The sequence below is a fragment of the Pleurodeles waltl genome, chromosome 6 (assembly GCF_031143425.1).
Source record: "Pleurodeles waltl isolate 20211129_DDA chromosome 6, aPleWal1.hap1.20221129, whole genome shotgun sequence".
NCBI classification, from domain to species: domain Eukaryota; kingdom Metazoa; phylum Chordata; class Amphibia; order Caudata; family Salamandridae; genus Pleurodeles; species Pleurodeles waltl.
Genome location: NC_090445.1, coordinates 1086347303 through 1086371394, shown reverse-complemented (window position 1 = coordinate 1086371394; position 24092 = coordinate 1086347303). Strand labels below are relative to the sequence as shown.

The 24092-nt window shown below is 44.3% G+C and overlaps 1 protein-coding gene across 4 annotated transcripts in view; it reads left to right on the top strand.

The window, feature by feature from the left end:
• Positions 1-23660, top strand: part of TMCO4 (transmembrane and coiled-coil domains 4) — a 488865-nt gene extending 465205 nt beyond the window's left edge. For all 4 annotated transcript variants that reach the window (XM_069240165.1, XM_069240164.1, XM_069240166.1 and 1 more), the window contains one exon: positions 18072-23660. In XM_069240165.1, the coding sequence (XP_069096266.1) occupies positions 18072-19160 (1089 nt within the window). In that variant the 3' untranslated portion in view covers positions 19161-23660. The remainder of the gene's footprint in view (positions 1-18071) is intronic.
• The last annotated feature ends 432 nt before the right edge of the window (positions 23661-24092 follow it).

The following is a 24092-nucleotide window of genomic DNA, read 5'->3' as shown; positions in this document are numbered from 1 at the left end:
TTACATAGTCCTGTTTGTTTTTACATTGGGCTTTGGTGATGGGGCTTCAAGTAGTCCTTTTGTGAGACTAAACATGTGACATGGTAGTGTGTTCTGCTTCATTGCTTCATTTGATGAAACAACGCTATTTTAATTGCCAATTTCTCTTTTTTTTGTTTAGGAAGTGCTGGTGGTTGGATGCCTTAGCCTTTCATAATTCCACCGTGGTGTTCACTAACACCCCTTGCACTTCATTCTTTTTACTTTGCTTTAATTTGTAATTACCACATTTTTGCTAATAAAGACTTGCATGCCAAAGCTGCAACGAACATCCTACCTCTTTGTCAGAAGTATCTACTAGGTAATATTTTGATTTGTATGCCTTTTAAGTTCACCACTTACAACACAAACTTAGTCCTGCAACCTCTTTTCATAACTCTCTTCTTTCATGAGTACAGCTTACTTTTGCCAATCATCATTTTCCGCAAAGGGAATGCTTTGCTCCCAAGTTCTATATCCCATAATCCATAATGGTGCAAGGTGTTGCTTCATTATGGTGTTTTCTTTCTAGGACTGCTACGTGCAGCACATACACATCTCTTAACGTTTACTATACTCTTCCCATAACAAAAAACAAGATGTATTGCCTTGCCTTTGTTTTTAAGTATATTATTTGATCTTTTTATCACATTCCCTCCTGCTTTTATATTTCTAGTTAAACATTAATTGAAGAATGGCCAATCATCACACATCCAACACCTGTTGTGCATGTGTTGTGCATGTGGTACCCACATACCAAAGCTTTTATGGCCAACATTCCAAATCTCCAAACCTTATACACAAATAACTGAGGTGTTTTATCGTAGATAATAACAGTTCTCAACTTCTCATCTGGGCCGTTTGTCGCAGACTAGGGTCTGTGGGTCCTTTTGCCCATTAGTAACAGTTCACCATATTGTGATGGTCCATTATGCATAAATGTACCTATATATTGGAAGAAAGTGTTGTGCTTTAGTATATGCATCCTGTTGAAAAGCTTTGTACATTAGTTGCAGTGTTTTGATGGGTGTCTTTGCATTTGTATATATTTTATTTGTAACGTGCACACATTGGTGGTGCAAGTAAAAGTTTGTAGGACCATAGAACACAAAATAATATAAAAACCCTAAAGCAAACACATAAGAGAAAATTGAAAAACAGAGTATATTAATTTTCAAGTTATGTTTGAAGATGCTGATTAAAGAAAGGTGATAGACTTTTACAGGTGAATGATTCCAGTCTGGTGGGCCCAGCAACACATAGAAGCGGTCCCCATGGTTTAAAATACTAACATCTGCGGGAAGTCAGTTTAGGATCTATACCATACATAGAATTCTTGCATATTTCTGAAATTGATAACTTACAGCACAACCTTGAACAGAGACAAGTACCATAAATTCAATCTAGTTTTTAATCTGAAAGCAGCTATGGGCATTGCAATGCTTAGAGATGGGATCATATTTTTAGGCCAAAGGTTATTCGTATTGCTCAGCTCTGGAAAGCTGGATGCTTATCCAGTGAGCACTGAATTAAATTCAACTATACTCCTAGAAAAAAATAATGAGCACAGTGAAGTGAACAAAGACGGGGTGATCCACCACAAATGTAAGTTAAAACTCGTCTTTATTTGTTAGCGCGACCTAGCCTCCAGCCACTCCGGATAAAACTGATTACACTGTCATCTCCGGAATGCTTAGACCGCTTACGTTCTAAGGAACGCACTAAGAACCCACACACAACATATCCTCTTGTCTTCACATAAAACAACCAATAGAAAAAATGCTAAAATAACAATAATGTAATGAAGAAAGTAAATGACATAAACTTAAAATAGGAAACATCTTTAGCAAACAACTTGTTACATCATATACAGTCTTTCAAATCATTAGATCACGTATGAAATGTTGTTACTCCATAATATAGTCCTTCAAATAACTAGGACACTTGCGAGTCCTCATGGATTGTTCACGAACAAGTACCTTTGTTTGCGAATCCTCTCTCTCTTGAGTTGCACTGGTACCTTGTGACACACACTCTCCAGCTTCAGGACAGGTACCATGACCTTCACCAGAAGTAGATGCTCCCACCCCACCCCAGAAGAAGGAGCTAGGACATTCATCCTCCATCTGATTTAAAGCACACTTACCACCCCTCTGATACAAAGCCACATTTCTCACATTCCACTTCTCTCCCCCTTCAATCTCAACTTGGAATTTTCCCACCTTCTTCACACGAAAAGGGCCTCTAAATTTTGAAAGACCGGCCCTTACTCTACCTGACTTGACTTTGACCCAGTCTCCTACCATCAATCCATGTTCGTGCTGAGAGGGCACACTCATCTTGACTCCCCCAGATGCAACCCACTCCTGAAGCCAAGAGGGAATCAATTTCGACCCCATCGATCTCCCTCTCATCGCTCGGAAAGGAGATACCCCAGTAGCACTATGAATCATTTTATGCACACAACAATGATTAGCCAAAGCTAATTGTACTGTTCCTTTGATTAATCTGTTAGTTCTCTCAACAATTCCATTACCCTGTGGGTAATATAGGGACGTCCTGGTGTGTCGCACTCCACAATGCTTCAAAAATACACACATCTCATTCGAAGTCAATTGAGTGCCATTGTCTGTGATAAGAACCCTGGGGATACCTTCCTCCATGAAAATATCCTCTAAAACCTTTATGGTTGTGGTTGTGGTGACATCACGTACAAACTTAACCACTAACCACCTTGAGTGTACATCCACCACCACTACTGCGAAACGCATTTGAAACGGAACTTCCAAAAGTGGACCAATGAAATCCAAACAAATTGTGGGCCACGGTTTCCCAGGATCTTCAATATGTCCTTCCACCCTGCCCACTCCTACTTTCAACCTCTTCTCGCTCTCTTTGCATAATCTACATTGCTCCTCCCAACACTTAACCTGTCCATCCAATCCTGGCCACCAAAAATACTCTTTCAATCTCCTACTCGTCATCCCTTGACCCAAATGACCTTCATGAGCTAAGGAAAATAATTTAAACCTCAACCCAACCGGTGGAACAAAACGTTCCCCCCACATCAATACGCTGTCCCCACAACACGACAGTTCATCCAACACGTCCAAAAAAGGGCTAACAGACAACGGGAGAGTACTCTCTCTTCGAGTCCCTGAGGAGACTAGTTTAAAAACGCATCTCAGACAATCATCAGCTGCCATCTCATTCTTCCATTCCTCCAGTGTAAATGTACCTAAAACCCATTCAACAACATCACAGATAGAAGCCACAGCATCATCCGTATCACAAGACTTAACCGACTGAGCATCTACCTTTTCCCAGTCAAGCGACAACTTAGACAGACAATCAGCCTGAACATTTTTCCAACCCTGAACATACTCAATGCGATACAGATACTCCTGCAACCTTGCAGATAGCCTAGCCAACCTTGCCGACCCCTTCCCCGCACCACCAGCAGATAATATCCTTAATAATGGTTTGTGATCACTCCTCAACGTAAACTCCAACCCCCACACATACGTTCTGAAATATTCAGTGCCCCAGACAGCCGCTAAAGCCTCACGCTCAATGACAGAATAGTTTCGCTCCGTCTGTGTCAACGTACGAGAAGCAAACGCGACAGTCTTCTCCTGATTTCCATGCACCTGTGATAATACTGCTCCTAAACCAGTACCACTGGCATCCACAGTCAAGATAGAGCGTAACTTAATATCAAAAGCAGTCAAAATACCTGCATCACAAATCTCATTCTTAATTCGATTAAAGCAACCCACCTGTTCATCAGACCAACAAAATTTACTCCCCTTCCTCAACAACTTCCTTGAACCCTCAGTCTTGCTTGCAGACTTATCTACAAACTTGGAGTAGTACTCCACCAGTCCTAAAAAGGACCTCAATTGGTCTTTGTCTGCAGGTGCAGGTGCGAATTTGATGGCCTCTAAAAGACTTTTCTTTGGTTTAATGCTCCCTTTAGCAATAGAATACCCGAGGTAGTCAATTTCCTCAACCAAGAAAATACATTTCTCCTTATTCAAACTTAGACCAGATTCTCCAATGATCTTGAGTACTTTCCTGAGCGTGACATTATGTTCATCAGCTGTTTCACCCATCACTAGTATATCATCTTGGAAAAATAATACATCCTTCAAGCTACCAAACGTCTGACCCATCAATCGCTGAAATACACTCGCTGCGGATGCCAGACCAAAAGGCATACGAGTGAATTGAAAGGTACCTTCCGGAGTGACAAATGCTGTGACATGCTTAGAATCTGAATGAAGTCTGTTCTGATGATAAGCACTCCTCAAATCTATTTTGAGAAAAATCTACCATTTTTGACAGCAGATAACAACTCATATATTTGGTAAAGGATAAGTATCCACCACAATGTTCTGATTTACAGACCTCAAGTCTACACATAGCCTCACCTTCCCATCAGATTTCCGCGTAATAACAACCGGAGAAATCCATGGAGAAACTTCAATGGGTTCAATGGTACCCTCCAACAACATGTTGCTAATCACTTTTTTGACTTCCTCTCTTACCACAAATGGTATCTTGCGAACTTTATGCTGAATAGGGTGAGCATCCTCTTTCAACACTATCTTATACACATAACCTTTTAAACATCCTAATTCCTTCTTAAATACGTCCCCAGCCCCCTCCAAAACGTCTTCCAAATGCATGTTATCCACCAACAAAACTTGATTGGGCGCTCTAGGACTGATGACAATGTTGAGATCAAATTGATGCATCCAACCCAAAATAGGTGGTCCTTCAACAGACACATAGATTTTTCCAAGAACTTTCCTTCCCCCCAACTGAATTTCCTTACACATATAACCCAACAAATAAATCTCGACCCCCTGGTACCCACCCGGTGATATATCTTTTGGTAACAACTCTCTCTTCCCCCCAATAACACTTAAAAAGGCTCTCAGGAATTATGGTGTACAACGAACCAGAGTCCACCATGAGGTTTAGTTGAACTTCCCCAATTAAAAAAGAAGCCGTAGGCCTAGAGCATCGACGATCACTCATATTCACTCTCACGGTTGCCTCATTTTCAATTACAAGTACCCTGTCCTCACAAGAAGATTCACAACATTCCTCAACTATATTTATGCTTGAACTAGATTCTTTGGTACAACGGTTATTTTCTCTGCACACACGGGCATAATGCCCTCTGCGACCACACTTACGACACTCCTTATTGACAGCAAAACATTTCTTGGAGTCGGCTAAGTGTGAAGTACTACCACACCTATAGCACTCTCTCCCCTTACCACTGACAAACCCGCCTCTCTTTGGTGCAGTAGCAGTTTCTGGACGTAATATTGTAGAATTACTGGATAAGGCCATAACTTCCACAGTTTTCTCTTTCTTTTCCAATTCCTTTATACAGCGTTTCGATTCTTCCATCACCTTTGCCAAGTCAATTGCTTCTTGCAACGTGGGATTCTTTGCTGCCCATAACCTCTCCTGAATCTTTTTATCACGGCACTGCACAATAAGTTGATCTCGTATTAACTCGTCCGTCATGGTCCCAAACCTACACTTAACAGACAATTCCCTCAACCGCGACACCAAATCATCAATAGACTCATGATGATCTTGAGGTTGAGTATAAAATTTGTACCTAGCTAAAACTAAATTAGTCTCTTTTGCGAACCTGTTCTCTAATCTTTTAATCGCTTCCTTATAAATATCATCCATAGGTTGTCCATTGGGCCCTAAATAAGGGGGAAGAAATTTAAAAATCCTCTGGCCCTCACACCCCAAAGTACTTAAAAGGATAGCTTTTTTTCTTTGAGAAGAGTAACCCTGACCATCCAAGGCCACAATATAATTCTCCAGCATTTCTATCCAATCCTCCCAAGGAAGAACTGGCATACCTGGGACTAGTAAAAATAAAGGTGGTGGAGAAATATTGGAGTGAGAACCCATCACAACAATACTCTACTAGTACTAAAAACAGAATGAACAATGCAATACAGTGAACAGAGAAATCGTTACAGATTACACAACTCTCACAGTGTCTATCTGCCCTTAAATGTTGATGCACAGCGTTATACCATCAGCACCTTCAAACTATTAATAATCCTCTTTTAAACCGATACACTTTACACAAAACAGCACATGTGTAAACACACTATCGGAAACAGAATAAAGTTCTCACAGTCTCTTAGTATCTTATTGTAGTTTGTAGTTCCTTTTGTAGTTCCTTTTATTGAGATACCATGCGAGTCTGTCTGTAAAAACAAAATACACCGAGCAGGAAAACAATCTCCACCGCACTGCTCCTCCAATCCTCCAATGAAACACTTTGTTGTTTTTAAAAACAGGAACACTTCCGGGTTCACAGCTCCACTGAAACACTTTGTTGTTTTTTAAGAACAGGAACACTTCCGGGTTCACAGCTCCGAAATCCACTGCACAAGAAGTGCCGGTGCCAGAAGGTTACTGCGCCGGCTCCAAAGGCGTCTGTAACTGTCGCAGGAAAACACGCACCTCGTGCACCTGAAATACCAGCGCCCGTAGTGTAAACGCACACTGCCAGGGAAAATGCCAGGGAAAATGAAGCGTGACGCGTTGTCGTGCTCACGCCGAAGAGACAAGCAGGAAAATCCTTGCCGGCCGAAACCGCCCTGAAGATCACCGCCGATGGCAGCAGGAACTGGCGGCAGGAACAGGATCCATAACAATAAACAGCAGGAACTGGATCTAGGGCTGACCTAGGTCGCGCCAAATCCTCGTCGCCAAACTGAAGTGAACAAAGACAGGGTGATCCACCACAAATGTAAGTTAAAACTCGTCTTTATTTGTTAGCGCGAACTAGCGTCCAGCCACTCCGGAGAAAACTGATTAAACTGTCATCTCCGGAATGCTTAGACCGCTTACGTTCTAAGGAATGCACTAAGAACCCACACACAACACACAGCAGCGTGGACTAATAATGTATAATTTCTGGTACTCAAGGTAGGTCCAATTTTTGGCATCTCAGGCACCTATGCTGACATGGAATAAATGGCTGGAAATTATATCTCAGGGTCCTTTGTTACCTTACATATTCTGCCAACTTCATTTCCAGTGGATTAATTGCTTCATAGGTGATGTCTTTGAGCATTACCTTGCGCGGCTAACTTGTGTTTGCTAAAAGCATTCACAGATCCAGCCTGGCTCCACTACCCAGGGTGCAGGACTCTGCAGGAGCTGGATCATTCATCAGAAAGAATGTTACAGAAGGTAATTAACTTGTTCTTTACACAGTAGCAACAGTGTCCTTTATCACTGTGGTCGACTTTGCCATTAGTAAAGTGGTAGTATCCTGTGGGTTATCTATGCTCATGAGATCAGCTTTATCTAGAAATGGCAGTAATCTGCGGTCTAGGTTTACGGGATGATAATAGTGGTCACCTTTGCACATTGGTAGTATCTGAGTGTAAACATTTCACATGAAGTATTGTGTCCCACGTGTTAGCTTTGCACCTTAATCAATTTGATTTCAATGTTACCTTCGCACATTAGTAAGTGCTTCATTTTGTTAGCTTTGCACAATTGCAGCTGTTATTATTGCACACCTGTGCCTTGATTAGTAGCTTTGTACATTGTTACCTGTTTCTATAAATTGTATCCCAAGTCTCCGACTTATAGGGTAGAGGTTGTGTTGTGAGTGTTAGTTTTGCATTTTAGTTAAGCATTATGTCCAAAGTTCAAACTTTGCATATTCATGGTTGTGTCCTAAGTTAAGCTTAGCATGTTAGTAACTATGATCTTAGTGCTAGATTTGCAATTTAGTACTTGTGTCATGACTGTTAGTTTTGCACATTGGTAGTTGTGTCCTGAGTGGTGGCTTCGCTCATCATTATCTGTTCCCTTAGAATATTATTCATTCTGTTCTAAAGGTTAGTTTCGTCTATTAGAGGTTGTGTCACACGTTTTAGGGTTGTACAATCAGTTACCAGAAATTGAGGTAATAATTTGAGAGGAGGGTACTTCTACCAACTTAGAATCTGGTTAGGGTAAACATATTTCTTAGAGACCCTGTGCTCAGCTCCTGGTAGTTATAGCACAAGCAGCAGGCGATTTCCCAGTGGAATGCAAGTTAAGGTCAAGCGGTACCAAAAATTTTAAAGTCAGGAAAACAATACTGTACAATTTCCAAACCAATTTGAACAATAGAGAACAATTTAGTCATGAAAAAGTCTTTGAAACGATCAAACATTGATAAGGGGAACTGGTGGTATTCATTTTGTAAGTTGTAAAGCAAAAAGCACTTAGAAAAAGTAAATCACGGGGGGCGTGGCCAAGATGGCGGCCGGAGCCGACGCTTGATTAAGGAGCTCCGCTCTCGGCCCACCAACTCCAGTGAATATCCTGATCCCTGAGGTATTTCCCCTGCAGACCGGCGACTTACGAGACGAAGGGAGCTCCGGCGAACCCAGGAGGGTAAAAAAAACAAAGTCAAACGGGGGGAACGGGCCCGAGCGCTGGTCGGCGGATCGCGGCCTCACTAACCTCGTGGAGGTGCCGCAGCAGACTCTCGGACCTGCGAGGCATCCCTGCGCTCGGTGCGGGGGAGGAGGAGGCCGCCGGCTGCCGGGCGCGGCTTCCCCGGATTCCGAGCTGCGCCTTCCCTCGCCACTCTGTCGAGGGGGTCCGGGCCCTCCCTGTCGCGGGCTCCTGGGCCGGCCCCACCTGGATCGGGGGTTCGCAGAGGCTGCGGCTGATCCTGCACGCGCCCGTGGTGAGGGAGCTGGGCCGTGTGCGCCGTCGTGAGGAAGTGCTGCGTCCACAACAGGACGATTACTCTTTGGGCCTACCTAGGCGGCCCCAGCCGGTGGGTGAGTCGTACCGTGCCCCGCGCGGCCTGCGCCCGGACCCGGGCTCTTGGGGCTGCACCGGATGGGCAGGTGCCGGGCCTGTGTGAGCAGACTCAGGGGCGGCGGCCCGCTCCCCGCTCCCTCTGGGTCTTGGTCCCCAAGACGGGACCTCAGGACAAGATCGTCTGGGGGGGCGCAAGCCCGCTGAGTGCAGTGCACAGTCGGTGCCCTTGATTGAGCACAATCCATTTGCACAAAGACGAAGGGGGACAGCTGAATAAATAAAAGGAGGAGAAAGAAAAAGAAAAAAAAAGAGAGGGAAAGGAAAGAGGGAAAAAAAGGAAAGCAATAAGACAAAAACATTCAGAAAGGAAGACAGAGAAGGAAAAAAGAAAGGAAAGAAAAAAATAAATAAAAAAGGGCAGACAGAGCAAAAGGAATACAAAATGAAGTAATAACAGGAGAACAAAGAAAGCAAAATTGATAGTCAGAACACGAATAAGGCTTGCTATAGTGAAACCGCTTGCATACTTACCAGCAACATGGAACGTGGAACACATGTGAAGCTGGTAATGAAAAGAACAAAATTAATGCACCAGCACGTAATGCTCATAAACGCAAGACTATAAGTAAGCAAGGCACCTGCAATCCTCCAGTGGCACCACACAAGGAACCACGGATAGTATCACAGTGTGAATTCACAAGCTGGAAGTGCTACTCATTAATTGCTTTACCCTTATTAATACATAACGCGGATTACAAAGGCCAATCGGAAAACCTCTTATGCGCTTACAGGAAGCTACAGGCAACAGGACGAACTGATGCAAAGACGACTCAATTGACATGAAGCCTTATTGGATCTCACAAAGTATCCCCAAACATTGAAATTGGTTGATTCACCCACCCAACAACCACAAGCGACTACAGGGCGGCACTTCATGGCTTAGAATTTCAAAATCCAGATGAAGTCGGCTGAGAATCACTCCATTCTCCTGACAGCAAAACTAGCGCAATCCGGAACACTGTGGCAGTCTAAGTCTTCCTCTGGGAATCTCGCCAAGTGAACTATACGAAAAAATAATAAACCAGAACCCAGAGGCTCCCCTCGGGGAGACGCAATTACAAAGGCTCAGGCGGATCTCCGGACAACCTGCGCTCTCGTGCCGTTCTGTCGTGAGCAACCGTGAGCGACTGCCCTGCAACCCTGGGCAACTTAACTCGTAACCAGCCTCAGTGAGCAGCCTGGCAATGATTATCACCTTGTGACGCAATGGTTAAGCCAAAACACCCTAAACCGGGGACCAACAAGGACGGTGGTATCCCCTCCCCCCTGCAAGCCATTCCGTCACGCAAACCACAACACTTCTCCAGGTGAGCGAAACGCTGCTCACACATTCTCTGCAATTTGACAAACTATTGCAAGCAATAATGGACACTAAGACATCACTAGAAGGTAAAATTGATGCTGCGGCATTAGAAGTCTCATTACTCCGTGCAGATCATCGCAAGCTTACTGACATGGTTATCATCACAGAAACAGCATTAAAAACTGTTCAACCAGAGGTCACAAACATGAGTACCAAAATCCAACAAATGGAACTGGAATTAAAGTAACTACAACGCAGGGTTGAAGACGCAGAGGGTCGCTCCAGATGTAACAACGTCAGATTCCTGAGTGTCCCGGAACGCTCAGAGTTTCCCAAAGCAGAGGAATTTATAGAGAAATGGCTGAAAAACATAATGAAAATACAGGACAACACCAAGGCCCCAGTGATAGAAAGAGCATACAGAATCCCTGGAAGACCCCCGCGTCCTGGCGCCCCTCCCCGACCTCTGATAGTGCGGTTCCTAAATTACAGAGTCAGGGATCTAGTGCTCCAACACTTCAGAACCACAGGCACAATCAGCTTGGAAAACAGCAACATATCAGCTTACCCTGATTACACAATGGAAGTACAACGCAAAAGATCATCATATTTCAAAATCAAACAACTATTACATGATCACAAAATTGCTTAATCACTCATGTTCCCAGCTCGCCTCCGAGTTATAATGGACGAAAAGACTCTTATGTTCTCCACCCCGGAGGATGCTTGGACATGGATACACGCCAAAGGCCTGGCCGTTCCACCAGAAGACGACGCAGCAAATGAGGAATGGAACACTCCTAGCTCTAGGAGAAGGAAAAAGAAAAACACTACGGTGCGCCCAACAAAGTCACAGGTGGATGCTGACCAGGCGCAAATCTTAAAAGAAGCCAGCACATTTGCACGATCGCTATCAGCCACTACGAGCGAAGTGGATATTAATGACAGCGGCTCACCGTGCAGCAGGTCCAGTTCATCCTTGTCCCAATTGTTGGTCGGTCCTGACCTCACCCCTCATCTGGCAGACGAAATTTGAGAGCCTACAAGATGCACCTCGATCGAGTCATTTGGTCCTGAAACAATCGGGGGCGGGCTCCCCCCCCTCGCTGAGCATTGACATTGTTACACATAGTCACTCTTGGACAAAGGCTGATCTGACCACGATCCTACAAGCAGCGGCGAAACTAGCACTGGACAATATACTCACATTCTGATTTACGCAGGGAAAGAAGAATATATCTAGTTGGGCCGAGTGTACGCCTATCTTGGCTAATCCACGTCCCCCACCACCTGAACGGTACCTGAAAGGAACTGAACTTTCCAGACTTTAGTTTAGGCCCCGGTTGTGCCACTCCGTTTCAAATTGGGCCTTGCCCAAAATATCCTTTTCTGTTGATTATCTTATTTTTTCCCTCATATATCGGGGCCTATCCCCTCTCTTCATGGTCAATGTTGTACAGCGTGAGGGTTTGGGATCCGGGAGGTGTGGACTGACGGGGCATGTGCGTGGGGGGGATTTGGTGGCGAATCGGGGAGTGGGGCTGCGACCTGCTGTGGGATTTCCTATGGTTTTAGAAGATACCACATGATATAACGCACAAGGAACCTACTTACAACATACTAACATGGAATGTGAAAGGCATGGCGGGAACATCTACGCGCAATAGGATATATTCACACTTAAAACGCCATCACATACACATAGCCATACTGCAAGAAACGCACGTCACACCAGAAGATATTACGCAGATTGAGAGAAGATGGGCGGGACAGATATATGGCTCTGGAACATCGACTTTTGCCAGAGGAGTACTGATTTGAATAGCACCAGGGGTTCCCTACACTGTAAAACGCAGCAATACGGATAAAGAAGGCAGGTACATACAGTTAGTAGGCTCATTAGACGGGGAAACACTAGTGATAAACGTGCTACATGTCCCAAATGTTAAGCAGGGCGAATTCCTACAAAAAACGATTTCTCACCTATCAAACGACTTAACTCTACCCAGTATTTGGGGCGGGGACATGAACTGTGTCCAGCAAATTGATATGGACAGATCACACACCCCCACTGGTAGCCGCCCCAGTAGCGCAAAACTCACAGATGCTACAGACATGGATAACAGACAGCAGTCTGATAGATGTATGGAGACACCTACAAGAAAGGAAATTCTCCTACCACTCCCCTGTGCATTTATTACACACCCGCATAGATCTTATTCTCGCCTCGCAGGAATTAACACACAGATTTACAGCAGCGGAATACACTGCTAAGGTAATCTCAGATCATTGTCCACCTATCGTCCATATCAGGTGGGGGAGACCACATGCTTGCATCCCAACCTGGCGTCTGCAACCCCGGCTACTACAAGATCCCCCGTTCAAAAAAGAAATAGCCACACACATTTCCTTTTATTTTACCTTAAATGCCAGGACCTCGAGCTCCAGGGCAATTGAATGGGATTCACACAAGGCAATCATAAGGGGCATATGCATATCCATGACAGTGGGAGTGCGGCATACACTGTCGCAAGAGCTCTACAAATTAGAACAGGAAGTCCGCACAGCAGAATGCAAACAAATAGAGGGCACTACCACGTTTGCAGAGCTCAACAGATTACGCACACAATGGAGCGAGGCGGATAGGCGCCTAAGGCACTATGATTATCGCCACTACATGGCCCGCACACATGCGGATGGGGATAGATCAGGAAAACTACTGGCGTGGCTATTAAAAAATGAATGTTGGAACCCCCCTATCGGGGACATCCGCCTGGATACAGGGATAATCGTAAATACTCAAGTGGAAATAAACAGCGCCTTTAGAGAGTATTACAGTGCATTATACAAGGCCTCCCCCCTCCCTCAGCAGAACAGTTAAATTAGTTCTTCAGCGGAATCAAATTAAACCGCCTAACTGCTACTCAGTTGGTGGACATGGAGAAACTGATTGAGCTAGCAGAGACACAACTAGCCCTACAACAATTAACTCATGGCAAAGCACCAGGCAGCGACGGCATTCCCACAGAGTATTATAGTACGTTCCCGAAACAAACGTTAACACCTTACCTAGCAATGTTGAATGAGGCCCTAAAAAGCGGTCAACTACCGGACACCTTACGCGAGACATTGATAGCGGTACTGCCTAAAACAGGCCGGGACCCACTGGACGTTCGCTCATATAGGCCGCTTTCGCTGTTAAACACAGACTGCAAATTGCTCTGTAAAATTCTAGCAAATCGCCTGCTCCCATGGTTACCGGATCTGGTTCATCATGACCAATCTGGATTCGTACCGGGCCGCAACACCTTCATAAACATACGGAATCTATTACGCCTTATGGCAAACTCCCCGTCGGACGAACACAATCGGGTAGCAGTATCACTAGATATTGAAAAAGCGTTTAACACGCTAGGATGGCCCTTCCTGTTAGAAACTCTCAACCGCATGGGCTTCGGTAGGACATATGTTAACTGGGTGAGAGTATTATATTCTAACCCAACAGCGAGAGTCAAAACAGGGGACGTGATATCCGAGAAGGTCAGCATAGAAAGAGGCACCAGACAGGGTTGCCCACTGTCCCCACTGATATTTGCTCTAGCAATAGAACCATTAGCTGCCAGGCTCTGCACACTGGCCCCAGCCTGGGGCATCCCGGACGGTCATATGCACCGTATAGTGTCACTATACACGTACGATGCACTAATATTTCTACGGAGTTATACAGACTCCCTACCCGACTTACTGAAACTACTGCACCAATTTGGTTCAGTATCCGGATTAAAATTGAACTGGCCTAAATCATGCTTATTCCCTATGCAACCGGTCCCGGAAATATATAATTTAACCTCCAATCCGGGTGACCTGAAATGGTGTTACACCACCTTTAAATATTTAGGAATAAATGTGTATCATGACCCCCAGGACCTCAAAGACGGCAGCCTGGGAAAAGTGATCAGGTCAGTCAGGGGCTCACTGCATTTCTGGTGCTCGCTTCCACTCTCGCCCATGGGTAGAGTGGCCATAGCTAAGATGCTAATACTACCACTTCTACTGTACTTTTTTATGGCACTCCCACTAGCATTACCCTCGTCCTCTTTCAGACCATTGAATAGCATATTAATAGACCTAATTTGGGGAAATGGTCGGCGGCGAGTAGCGTTATCCAAAATATATCAACCACTTACATCGGGAGGGCTGGGGGCACCTAGATTTGAATTATATTATGCATCCGCCCAGTTGATATCTAAATGGCTTGTAAACCCTACGGGTGTAGAAACTCAGATGATACACTCGGAACTAGGACACACTGATATTTTGCAACACCTGATGAATCGAGATGGTTCTAAACACTCACAGAACATCCTACTGAACATAGCACATTGGGCATGGGGACGCTACGCTCTATCAGGAGACAATAAACCGCAGTACTCCCCCAAGATCCCACTACTAGCCATCCCGAAAATCGCAAAGATTGCAACTAAGGTAGGCCTGAGTACATGGCCTGAGAAGGGCATTCTTACCGTAGGTGATATTTACAGTGAACGGCAATTTCTAACATATGAGGCACTTGCGAACACATATACCCTGGGACAAGGAAGTTTTATTGCTTTCGCCGCAATACGACACTTGGTACATTCAATCTGGAATTGTGGAAATGGTGAGCCAAACATGGCTCCTATATTACACGATTTGATTGACACTATAGCTGCCCCAACGAATGTATCGAGGACTTACATAATTCTGTCTGCACACACTGAACATGGACAGTAACAGGCTAAAACAGATGGGTTCAGGTACTACCAGAACCACTCTCACAAAAAGCAGGGAATCAGGCTATGAAAATGATCTATGAAGTATCACGTAATCCCCGTTTCCGATATACCCAGTTCAATTTTGTACATCCAACATATTTATCACCCCACCGTTTAGCGCATATGTTCCCCCAGACACCACAGAAGTGCCCTAGGTGCGGTACCACGCAGCCCCTTTTTTTCATATGACATGGGATTTTCCTCCAATTCAGCGCGCATGAAACGATATATTAACTATGCTAACCGAATGGACGGACATCCCGCTAACTCTCAAGCCTGATCTGTTCCTAATTGGGATAGGGGCAAGACCCAAAAAGCAAAAACAGACCCACAAATGCATAGCACTAGCACTAGTGATGTATAGACGTCTAATAGCCATGCATTGGAAAGCGCCTAGTGCGCCAAGTATCAAGCAGTGGCAAGCTGAGTTGTTATGATGGGCCAGAGCGGAAGCACAGACACTACAATCTCTCCAAGAGAAAGGGATCCAGGTCAAAGGAGTGGACACATGGAACTCCTTTGTGACAATCATGGAAAGCAAAGACGATAATAGACCCCCCTAAATGAATAAATAATCAATGTTAATGACCGACAATACCTAGCGGCTGATAGGTTATGTTTGAAATAGGAACACAATAGATTAACCTAGTAAATACAATACAATTGCATCCCAGCAAGAAACAATGGAATTGGTGGGGTATAGAAGTACATGCACCACAAACAGAATGTGTAACAGGCGCTTGCTGGCAACAAATCAAACCAAGGGAGAAAACACACATGGGTACAATGTCTATCCTGGATGACCCGATCGCTGTGGTTCCGTTTCTCCTGGGAGGTTGCCCCTCCTTGTCCCCTCCCGGAGCTAGGGCGGCCGCTAGGGCCCCCTCGCTTGCCCTGTCCCTTTATCATAAGAAGAGCACATGCTGCATAGCTCTAGTGGCCCCCGGGGGCATTGCTGGTGGGGGCTCCTGCCGGCGCCCTTCGCCCCCACCACGTGCACGGCACGCAAAGGTCCCAATCACGACCTTATTCCATTCCTCTTTCACTCGTTCCTCTTTTGTTTGTTATCACCTTTTATGGCATGTTTCCTTCCTTCCTCTGCACTCGTTGTGAACATAATGTTTTCAAGACCCTTATCCTAATCAAACAGTCATATCCACTTCGCTAAGAATGCATGTATAATGGAAAAATTAGCATTGGATTATGTAAAAAAAAAAAATTGTACAATTATGTATCACAACTGCCATTTGATTCCTATATCTCACTGTTGAAATAATAATAAAAAAGAATATTTTAAAAAAAAGTAAATCATGAATGTGAAGATTCAGTTCCCTGTTCCCTGGGACAAATGAGCAATTTCAGGCTGACTGTGATGGAGCAGTGTTTGAATACACAACATATGTCTTCCTGGATGAAATTTTCCCTTGGTACTCAGCCCTCATTTTAGAGGTCAAAGCCTTCTATTGGAAGGGTGTGGTCCAAGGCATCAACCTCTTGTGAAGAAGGTGATTTTGCACCAAAGCTCTAGGTGGTACAAAGCTGGATTACATAGCCTCCAAGGTCAGTTTGATGCTGGGATAGATTTGCCATTTCACACTAGTCATAGCTTTTACTTTCACCCTTAGTCACTTTTTTGGTTCTCATCATCCACCAGTGGGTCCAAGTTGGAAGCTCTAGGCATCTGTAATGGATGGACGCAATATTTGTCACATTTGTTGTGGTGTAACCCATCTACCAAACTCTAAATCAGTCCATAAGTCCCACTTTTGTTTATGTGCTGGGAAAGTTATTTCTGTCGCTAATCCGGCACCCTGCCTCTTTTATAGCCATTTTCCCATTTAGATAAGGTACCCCCCTCTGTCAGAATCAAAAACTTTTTTTGCTATTGCTGGCACTGGATCCAGTATATTTAGAATGGCCCTGCCAATAAATGGTAGCAGATCCTTCTAGCTCCATTTTGCATCACCAAATCAGAAAAAGAAGAAGATATACTAAGCTTACCTTCTGTTCTGCCAGCTGTTCCAGCTCCCCTTCCAGACTGCTAACCCCTGATAAGTGGCCAGTTATTGACAATCAACCCTGCATTCCTTGGGGGTAACCTGTTTTCCCTCTGGGTCATTAACATCAAGCCATGAGTATGTAGTAAGCCTTTGAATTGGGGCTGAGAGGCAAACTAGTTTTAACCAAATTTCTATCAAGCAGCACACAGTACACTTTTTAAAAGTTACTGTTCCATTGAAGTTATCTATTTTACCATAGAATTAGATTTTGCGAACCTAAATGGAAAATATCTTTAAATCAGCATTTCCCAAGGTAATAGATAAAAGATTTAGCCATACCACCACAGTGAAAATATCTTTTGGACACATATTCATAGTGCATACCATTTCCAATATGTAGTGTGCCACATTTTACATATGAGGCACCTTCTCTTGACAAACAAGGCTCACCTTAGGAGTAACTTATTTAATATATGATCATTGGTTTTCTTACATGAAAAAGTTACTTTTCAGTACCATGTGTCACTGCAGTACTTTTAAACTGCCCAAGTCAAGGCACAGCCTCACGTGACATTTAAAGCCCAAGTCATTGGTGCTTTTCCTGTGCATTCTACCATGGCCTTACAGGAAAACCAATTTGGATGAAACAAAGTTTAGCAATGCCATATTCCGGGCACAGCACACAAACTGTGACCCTGGCTAGCAGTATCACAGTGTACAGGGGGGAAATCCTAATACCAGCTAAAAGAAGTCCTGAAACAGCAGAACAATCCGGGTGGACCATTCAGAAAAGGCAGACTTTCTGCAGTGATTGTATCCACTTAACTTTTCACGTTAGTGGATATGTCCAGAGCACCTGTTTTACATATTAATCATTGTGTTCTGATCGTTAGCTTTGTGCCTTTCTGGTTGTGTCTTGAAAGACACATTTCTGTATTAATAATTACTGTTAACTTTGCACATTAAAAGTTTTGTCTTGAGTATTACTTTGTACATTAGAATCTTGCTTCCCTGTAATCACTGTGTATTCCTCTTCTCGTACAGGTAAACGGCCACCTGGACTATATGAAGCAGATGGACGTTCTCCTGAAGGCCGTTGGCATTAAAACTAAAGAAGGTCACCTGGGAGAATTGAAAAGTGACTGCCTCTTCCCAGAAGGACTCTGCTCCAAAGCAGAACCTACCTGCGCCCTTGGTGCTGGTGCCAGAGAGGAGAACATCCTCATCCTTGAATCAGAAGAGGGCAAACCATCTGTGGATTCTCACCATGGTATAGGTGAATTAGAACAGATCACTGCCCTACTCAAACCAGAAGCAGGTACCATGCTTGTAGAAGATGCCCACAACATAAATGTAGAACAGGACATTGCCTTCCTGAAGCCACCAGTGGGCACAAGTAACAAAGAGCAGAGCATCAACTTCCCTAAGTCAACAGAGAGCAAACAAAATAAAGAATGTGCTCAGAGCGCAAGTGAGGGAGAACAGAGCAGTGCCAAAAGGCAGCCACCTGAGAGAGGAAAGAATGATGCCCTGGAGTTATCAGAGGGTGGGGCAAGCGAGGGAGAGCAGCGCAATGGCCACGTGTGTGTAGAAGATAGCTGTGATACACGAGAGGTTGATCAGAGCGGAGTAGTGATGCAGCCAGCCAAAGGTATCGTATGCTTAGAATTTGCCGCTGATACAGGCAAGCCAGAGCAGTCGAGTGCCGTATGTCAGCCTACTGGGAGTACATGCAAAAGTGAACCGTGCAGTACCCTTCTGCAGCCATCAGAGAACAATGTGTGCAAAGAAGGTCCCCATAACACAAGTGAGGGAGAGCAGATAGCTACTTTGGAACCAAAAGAGGCGATATGTCCGCAAGAAAACAGCAGAGCCACCCGGCAGCCGGTGGAGAATAAACTATGTATAGAAAATGCTCATGACATAAATGATGTCGAACAAAGTACTGCCCTTTTTATGTCATCAGATGGCGAAGTGCGTAATGGGAATACTTGTAAAATAGTTGAGAAACTGCAGGGCAAGTCCCACAGCGAGCCGGCAGCAGGCCATATCTGGGGAGATAGCTGCACCCAGCTTGGGGAACAGCAGGATAACAGTGGGAACTCCTGCTGGACCTGGGATCCTGTGGATTGATCTGAAGGTGCAGAAAATTATGTGGATACCTCCACGGACCGCACTGAGGTATTGCAGACAAGTATATTAACACAGTAACTCCTGCATTTCAGCATCATGTAGCCAAAGCAAGTGGCAGAGACAACATTGGTGTTAAGTGATACTGATGAAAAGAGTACAAAAGAACTGGAGGAGCAGGACCTAGGGGTGCTGAGTGAAACGCATTATCCTCAATCTTACAGCTCGAGGGGACATTGTTGACGGATTTCACTTGAGATAGGGAATCAGAATCCAATCTGTTGAGGAGGAATGAGAAATCAAGTACCAGCCTTTTTGCCACAAAGGAACTATTCTCTAAGCCCAAAGTATCTACCTGTGGATCCTAGAATCAGGATCAGTCATTAAGTGACCCCTGACTGCCACATATAATATAAAGACCAGGTCCCGTCACTTAGCTATGACAGACCTCTCCAAAAACCAAGGCCCCTTGTTGAGCCTTACCTTCCCTTTCCAAAGACCAGTGCCCGTCACCGAGCCCTGCTCGTCACAGAGCCATTCCAGATATCTTCGGGTGTCAGATCACTAATTGTGCTCATTCTGTTTGGTGGCACAAAGATTTCTGCAGTCACCAAGTAATTGAAAGTACCAGTGGCCAATGGAACGTATGGAAATTAGGGAGCAGAGTGGTGGCGTGAGTATACTAGGCATCACTTTAATGTGATTTACCTTAAGGAGCCGGGTTAGAAGTGAGATTTTTGAGGTACTTTCAATGGAGGAAAGTACCGGGAAACATGTCGGTAGATGAAGATTACCTAGGGACAGCTGAAAAAACATACGCCCTCTTAGGGGTCTATAGAGCCCTGGCTGTAGCTGTTTTTGAAGACTCCGGCCATTAACCCTGATTAAGCAAATGCAAAAAATTGACAAGTGTCTAAATGTAAGGTTTTCTGTAAGCTTAAGATCCAAGTCAAATGGCCCTTCTGTTCAACCATCTGGGTCCTTCTGCCGGAGGGCATTCACCTAACTGCTACATGTAGAGGTGGGAAGAAAATTCACGTAGATGTGGGAAGAAAGTTCTGAAAGATACAGTAAAGACACAGAAGAGAGTGGGCAAGAATTATTAAGAGTACCAGAACGTATTGAGATGGATGAGAGTAATGGATGACCCCTTGGGGTGACGACACATCAAAAAGGGACTGGAAGGGTAACTGTGTCATGGAATAGCGAGCTGATGGGAGAGTGCCCGGATGTATTGTGGTAAAAAAATTACTAATAGCAAAAAGTCAGAGAGGAGAGGAGAGGAAGCACAGGGAGGAGAGTACTAAAATTAGCTTGTAGAGAGAAAAGACTAACATGACAAAGTATGAGAGGGTGAGTAGCATGGTTCTGAGGTAAGAGGAGAGTAGTTTGAGGTACTAAGGTGGAAGAATAGTAACTGGAATCACAATTATTACCCAAACTTCAAAGACACTTCGATAATTTGGAGAAGTCCTCAACATCCAAACAAAGCACATGGGAGGTTTATGGGACAGACCTTCCAATAAGGAGCTCTGGAAGGGCAGATGTTCAAGCTCCCTACAAACAAACGGAACCCTTCAAAATAAGGGATCCCACTGCCCACCTGCTACTTTAAGGGCATGAGTTTCAGAAGAGCCCCCCCATGGCTCAACCATACTGGAAACACCACCCGTATAGTGCACTTCAAGAATCCAAGGGATGCCATTCCACAGCCCCCTCCGTAAACACACTGAGACTCAGACAACAGCACATCCCTTACTGTAAACCGACAGATATTCCAAGAATTCAGCGGATCCCATTACACAGTTCCCAGATTTAATGCCCTGGAACTTGGGAAATATATGAGAGAGCACAACTAATTCCGTAATGCAAATTTACAAACGCCTCAAGGATCCAGAGGATAAATCGCACAGTGCTCACTGAATAATGGCACCTAGAAGTTCAGGCGAGGATACAGCACATCCTCCATTGTGAACACAGAAACAACTAGAAAACCAATAAAAGGACTTCTACTGTGAATACATGAATATCACAAGAACTTCTACGAACCCACAGCAAGGTCCCTGCTGCTGACACAGGGACATATCAGGAATTAAACGGAAGACCAGTGCTCAGTAGCTATTGTAAAATCATGCATTTTAGTCGAACACATGGCACAGACCCTACAGCCAACGTATTCCCATTGCACACCCCTCACTGTAAAAACATGGAAACAAAAAAGACTCCATGAGAGTCAACATCACACCCCTTGCTGTAAACACCCAAACACCCAATAATCCAAGGCATGGTACTGCACAGTCCTCACCATAAACATACAGAAACAGGGAATTCAGGAGAGACCACAACACATAATACTGAAAACACTCTAACACCCAATGATGCAAAGGATTCCATTGCACATACTGTAAGCACATGGAACCTCAGAGAATTCATGAGGTGCCACAGCACATCTCTTGTTGTAAATTCACAAGCACCCATTAATCCAAAGTATGCTACACAGTCCTCATTGTAAACACACACATCCTGACTTTAGAAGAGACCGTGGTACATGTATTCCTGTAAACACAGAAATCCATGGTACCTATTGAGCAGTTCCCACGGTAAACACCCAGAATCTTAGCGAATTCAGGAGCGATCATGGCATACCCCTTTCTGTAAACCGAGGGATACCTCAGTAATCCAGAGAGTTCCACTGTACAGTCTCCACTTTAAATAAACAGAATCTCCGGGAATCAATCAGATACCAGTTCTCTTGCTTTGCTATAAACACACACCAACGCCCAAAATTCCTGGTGGTCAAATTGAGTAATACGTATACTAAATAAAAGGAAACAAAATGCAAACTAGTACACCATCCAATTCCTACCGTTAACCCACAGACAACCCAGGAATCCAAGGATTCTTCCAACCCAGACTCAGAAGACACGGCAGTGTAAATATTTAGAAGAGAGTGCAGGAGAGACATATCTCCCATTGTAAAAACATGCATATCCCAGAAATTCAGGGGAACAAATGGCACAGCTTTTAGTATGGATACATGGCCTTCACAAAAATTATATGGAGCCCATGGCAAATCTTGTACTATGAACACATCTCTAGAATTTAGGGGAGCCTGTCGCTAAGCCACATGAACTTTAGTCGAGCTCACTGCGCAGCCCTATTGCGAGCTTGATAGGATCCCATTGCACAATCCAAGAATCGAGGGAAATCCCTAACTTAGCCTGTACTAGGAACACATGGCCATCTCTATTATTCATTGGAGCCCATGGTAGAACTCGAGGTGTAAACTTGGTGGCGTCAATGGAATCCCAGTTATTTAGGGTATTTGTAATTTTTATGACCTAGCTCTATTTTGGGTTCCATTCAATCCTGAAAATGCTGTAGGGCATATTGAAGGCTTAAGCAACGCGTGTTGGCTTTCTAATTGCCTTAAGTGAGAAGGTCCACTCTCAAGCATTTTTCTTAGAAATATAAATCCACCAGTATCTTCGTGAAGTGTTTAGGTTTTAAAAAATGTCATCACGAATTCTAATCAATTCGTGAGCTTCGGCTAGTGGAAGCGAAAGTGCTATAGGCCAACTCCAGCAGGTACTAACGCACAAGCAGTTTCTAGAAGGTTATGGCTTGCATTGCTCTTTAGTATGTGGAGGGTACCATTTTATGCCCCAGCTGTAAATGCAGCGATACTCCCAAGAATTTATGCTAGATCATAACACAGCTCCATTTGTAAATATTCACACACACGAAGAATCCCAGTGATCTCATTGTACAGACCACACTGTAAAGGCAGCAACCACAAAACATTCAAGCAAGAACACCGTCTAGACTGTGAACACACAAGCACCCCAAAAAGTCAGGGGTACTGGTGTCCCAGCTCTTGTTCTGAATGCATGACCACCACAAGAATTAATGGGGGTGTATGCTACAGTCACTACTGCAAACATAAAGACACCCCAATAATTCAGATCAACTCACTGCACAGTACCAAGAATTCAAAGGGGACCATGCCACCGAACCTACTTTAAATACACTGGCATCCCAGAAATTCAGGTAGGCCACTGTGTGCGCTCTCTCTCTTCCCTCTCCCCTACCCCTCCCCTATGTTCTCAGGGACCCCCCAAGAATTATTAAGAGGAGGCTAATGCATGACTTTTGCTGTAAACCTCATATACAGAGAAGATGTTGCCAGGATCTTCAGATAAGAGCTCGCTGCTAACTGCACTACACTATACTGCAGACATTGAAGGTTTCATGTGTCATGGCCTATTCTGCAAACCTGTGCGTCCACCAGAATCAGGAGACCTCATTTGATCTCAATGTCTGTGACTGTACTACTGAAAATGTGTTCTTTCCACGTCGTCTGTGCATGCTGAATGTGTCAATGCAAAAGTATGCCTGTGTGACAGCCACTCAAGGATACATTATCTTTATTGTAGACCTATTTAAATCACTTTTCAACTTGCCTCAATTGTAAAGTGAAATAAAACAATTTTCAGGTAGTAATATGTGGCAATCATCTCTCTGCACTTCGGATGTATTGAGTCCATTTCACTGCACGTTACTGATATGGGGCCTAAGTCTATCTGGTCCAAACACTGTATATAACTCTTGCAGGACATTCTTGGACTATGCATCCAGTGGGCGATTACTGTTACTGTTTCTCATCTTGTGCTTAAGCCTCATGATCTGTGGCTCGACTTCTGGTGCATTGCGCCAACACACATTGAATAAGCCAAGCTCAAATGTGCAAAGTTATTCCAGGGAAGGAAAGATTGGCTGTAGTCCTGAAACTTCACCCCCACTTAGCAAAAAGGTTTACATCTCGAGAGGGCAGACTACTCATCAGTGCCTGAACGAAAACTACATTTCCCATGATGTGTTGAGCGCTCATGGTTTTTAGAAATGGGGTTTGTCATATTGAAGCTATCTAATATA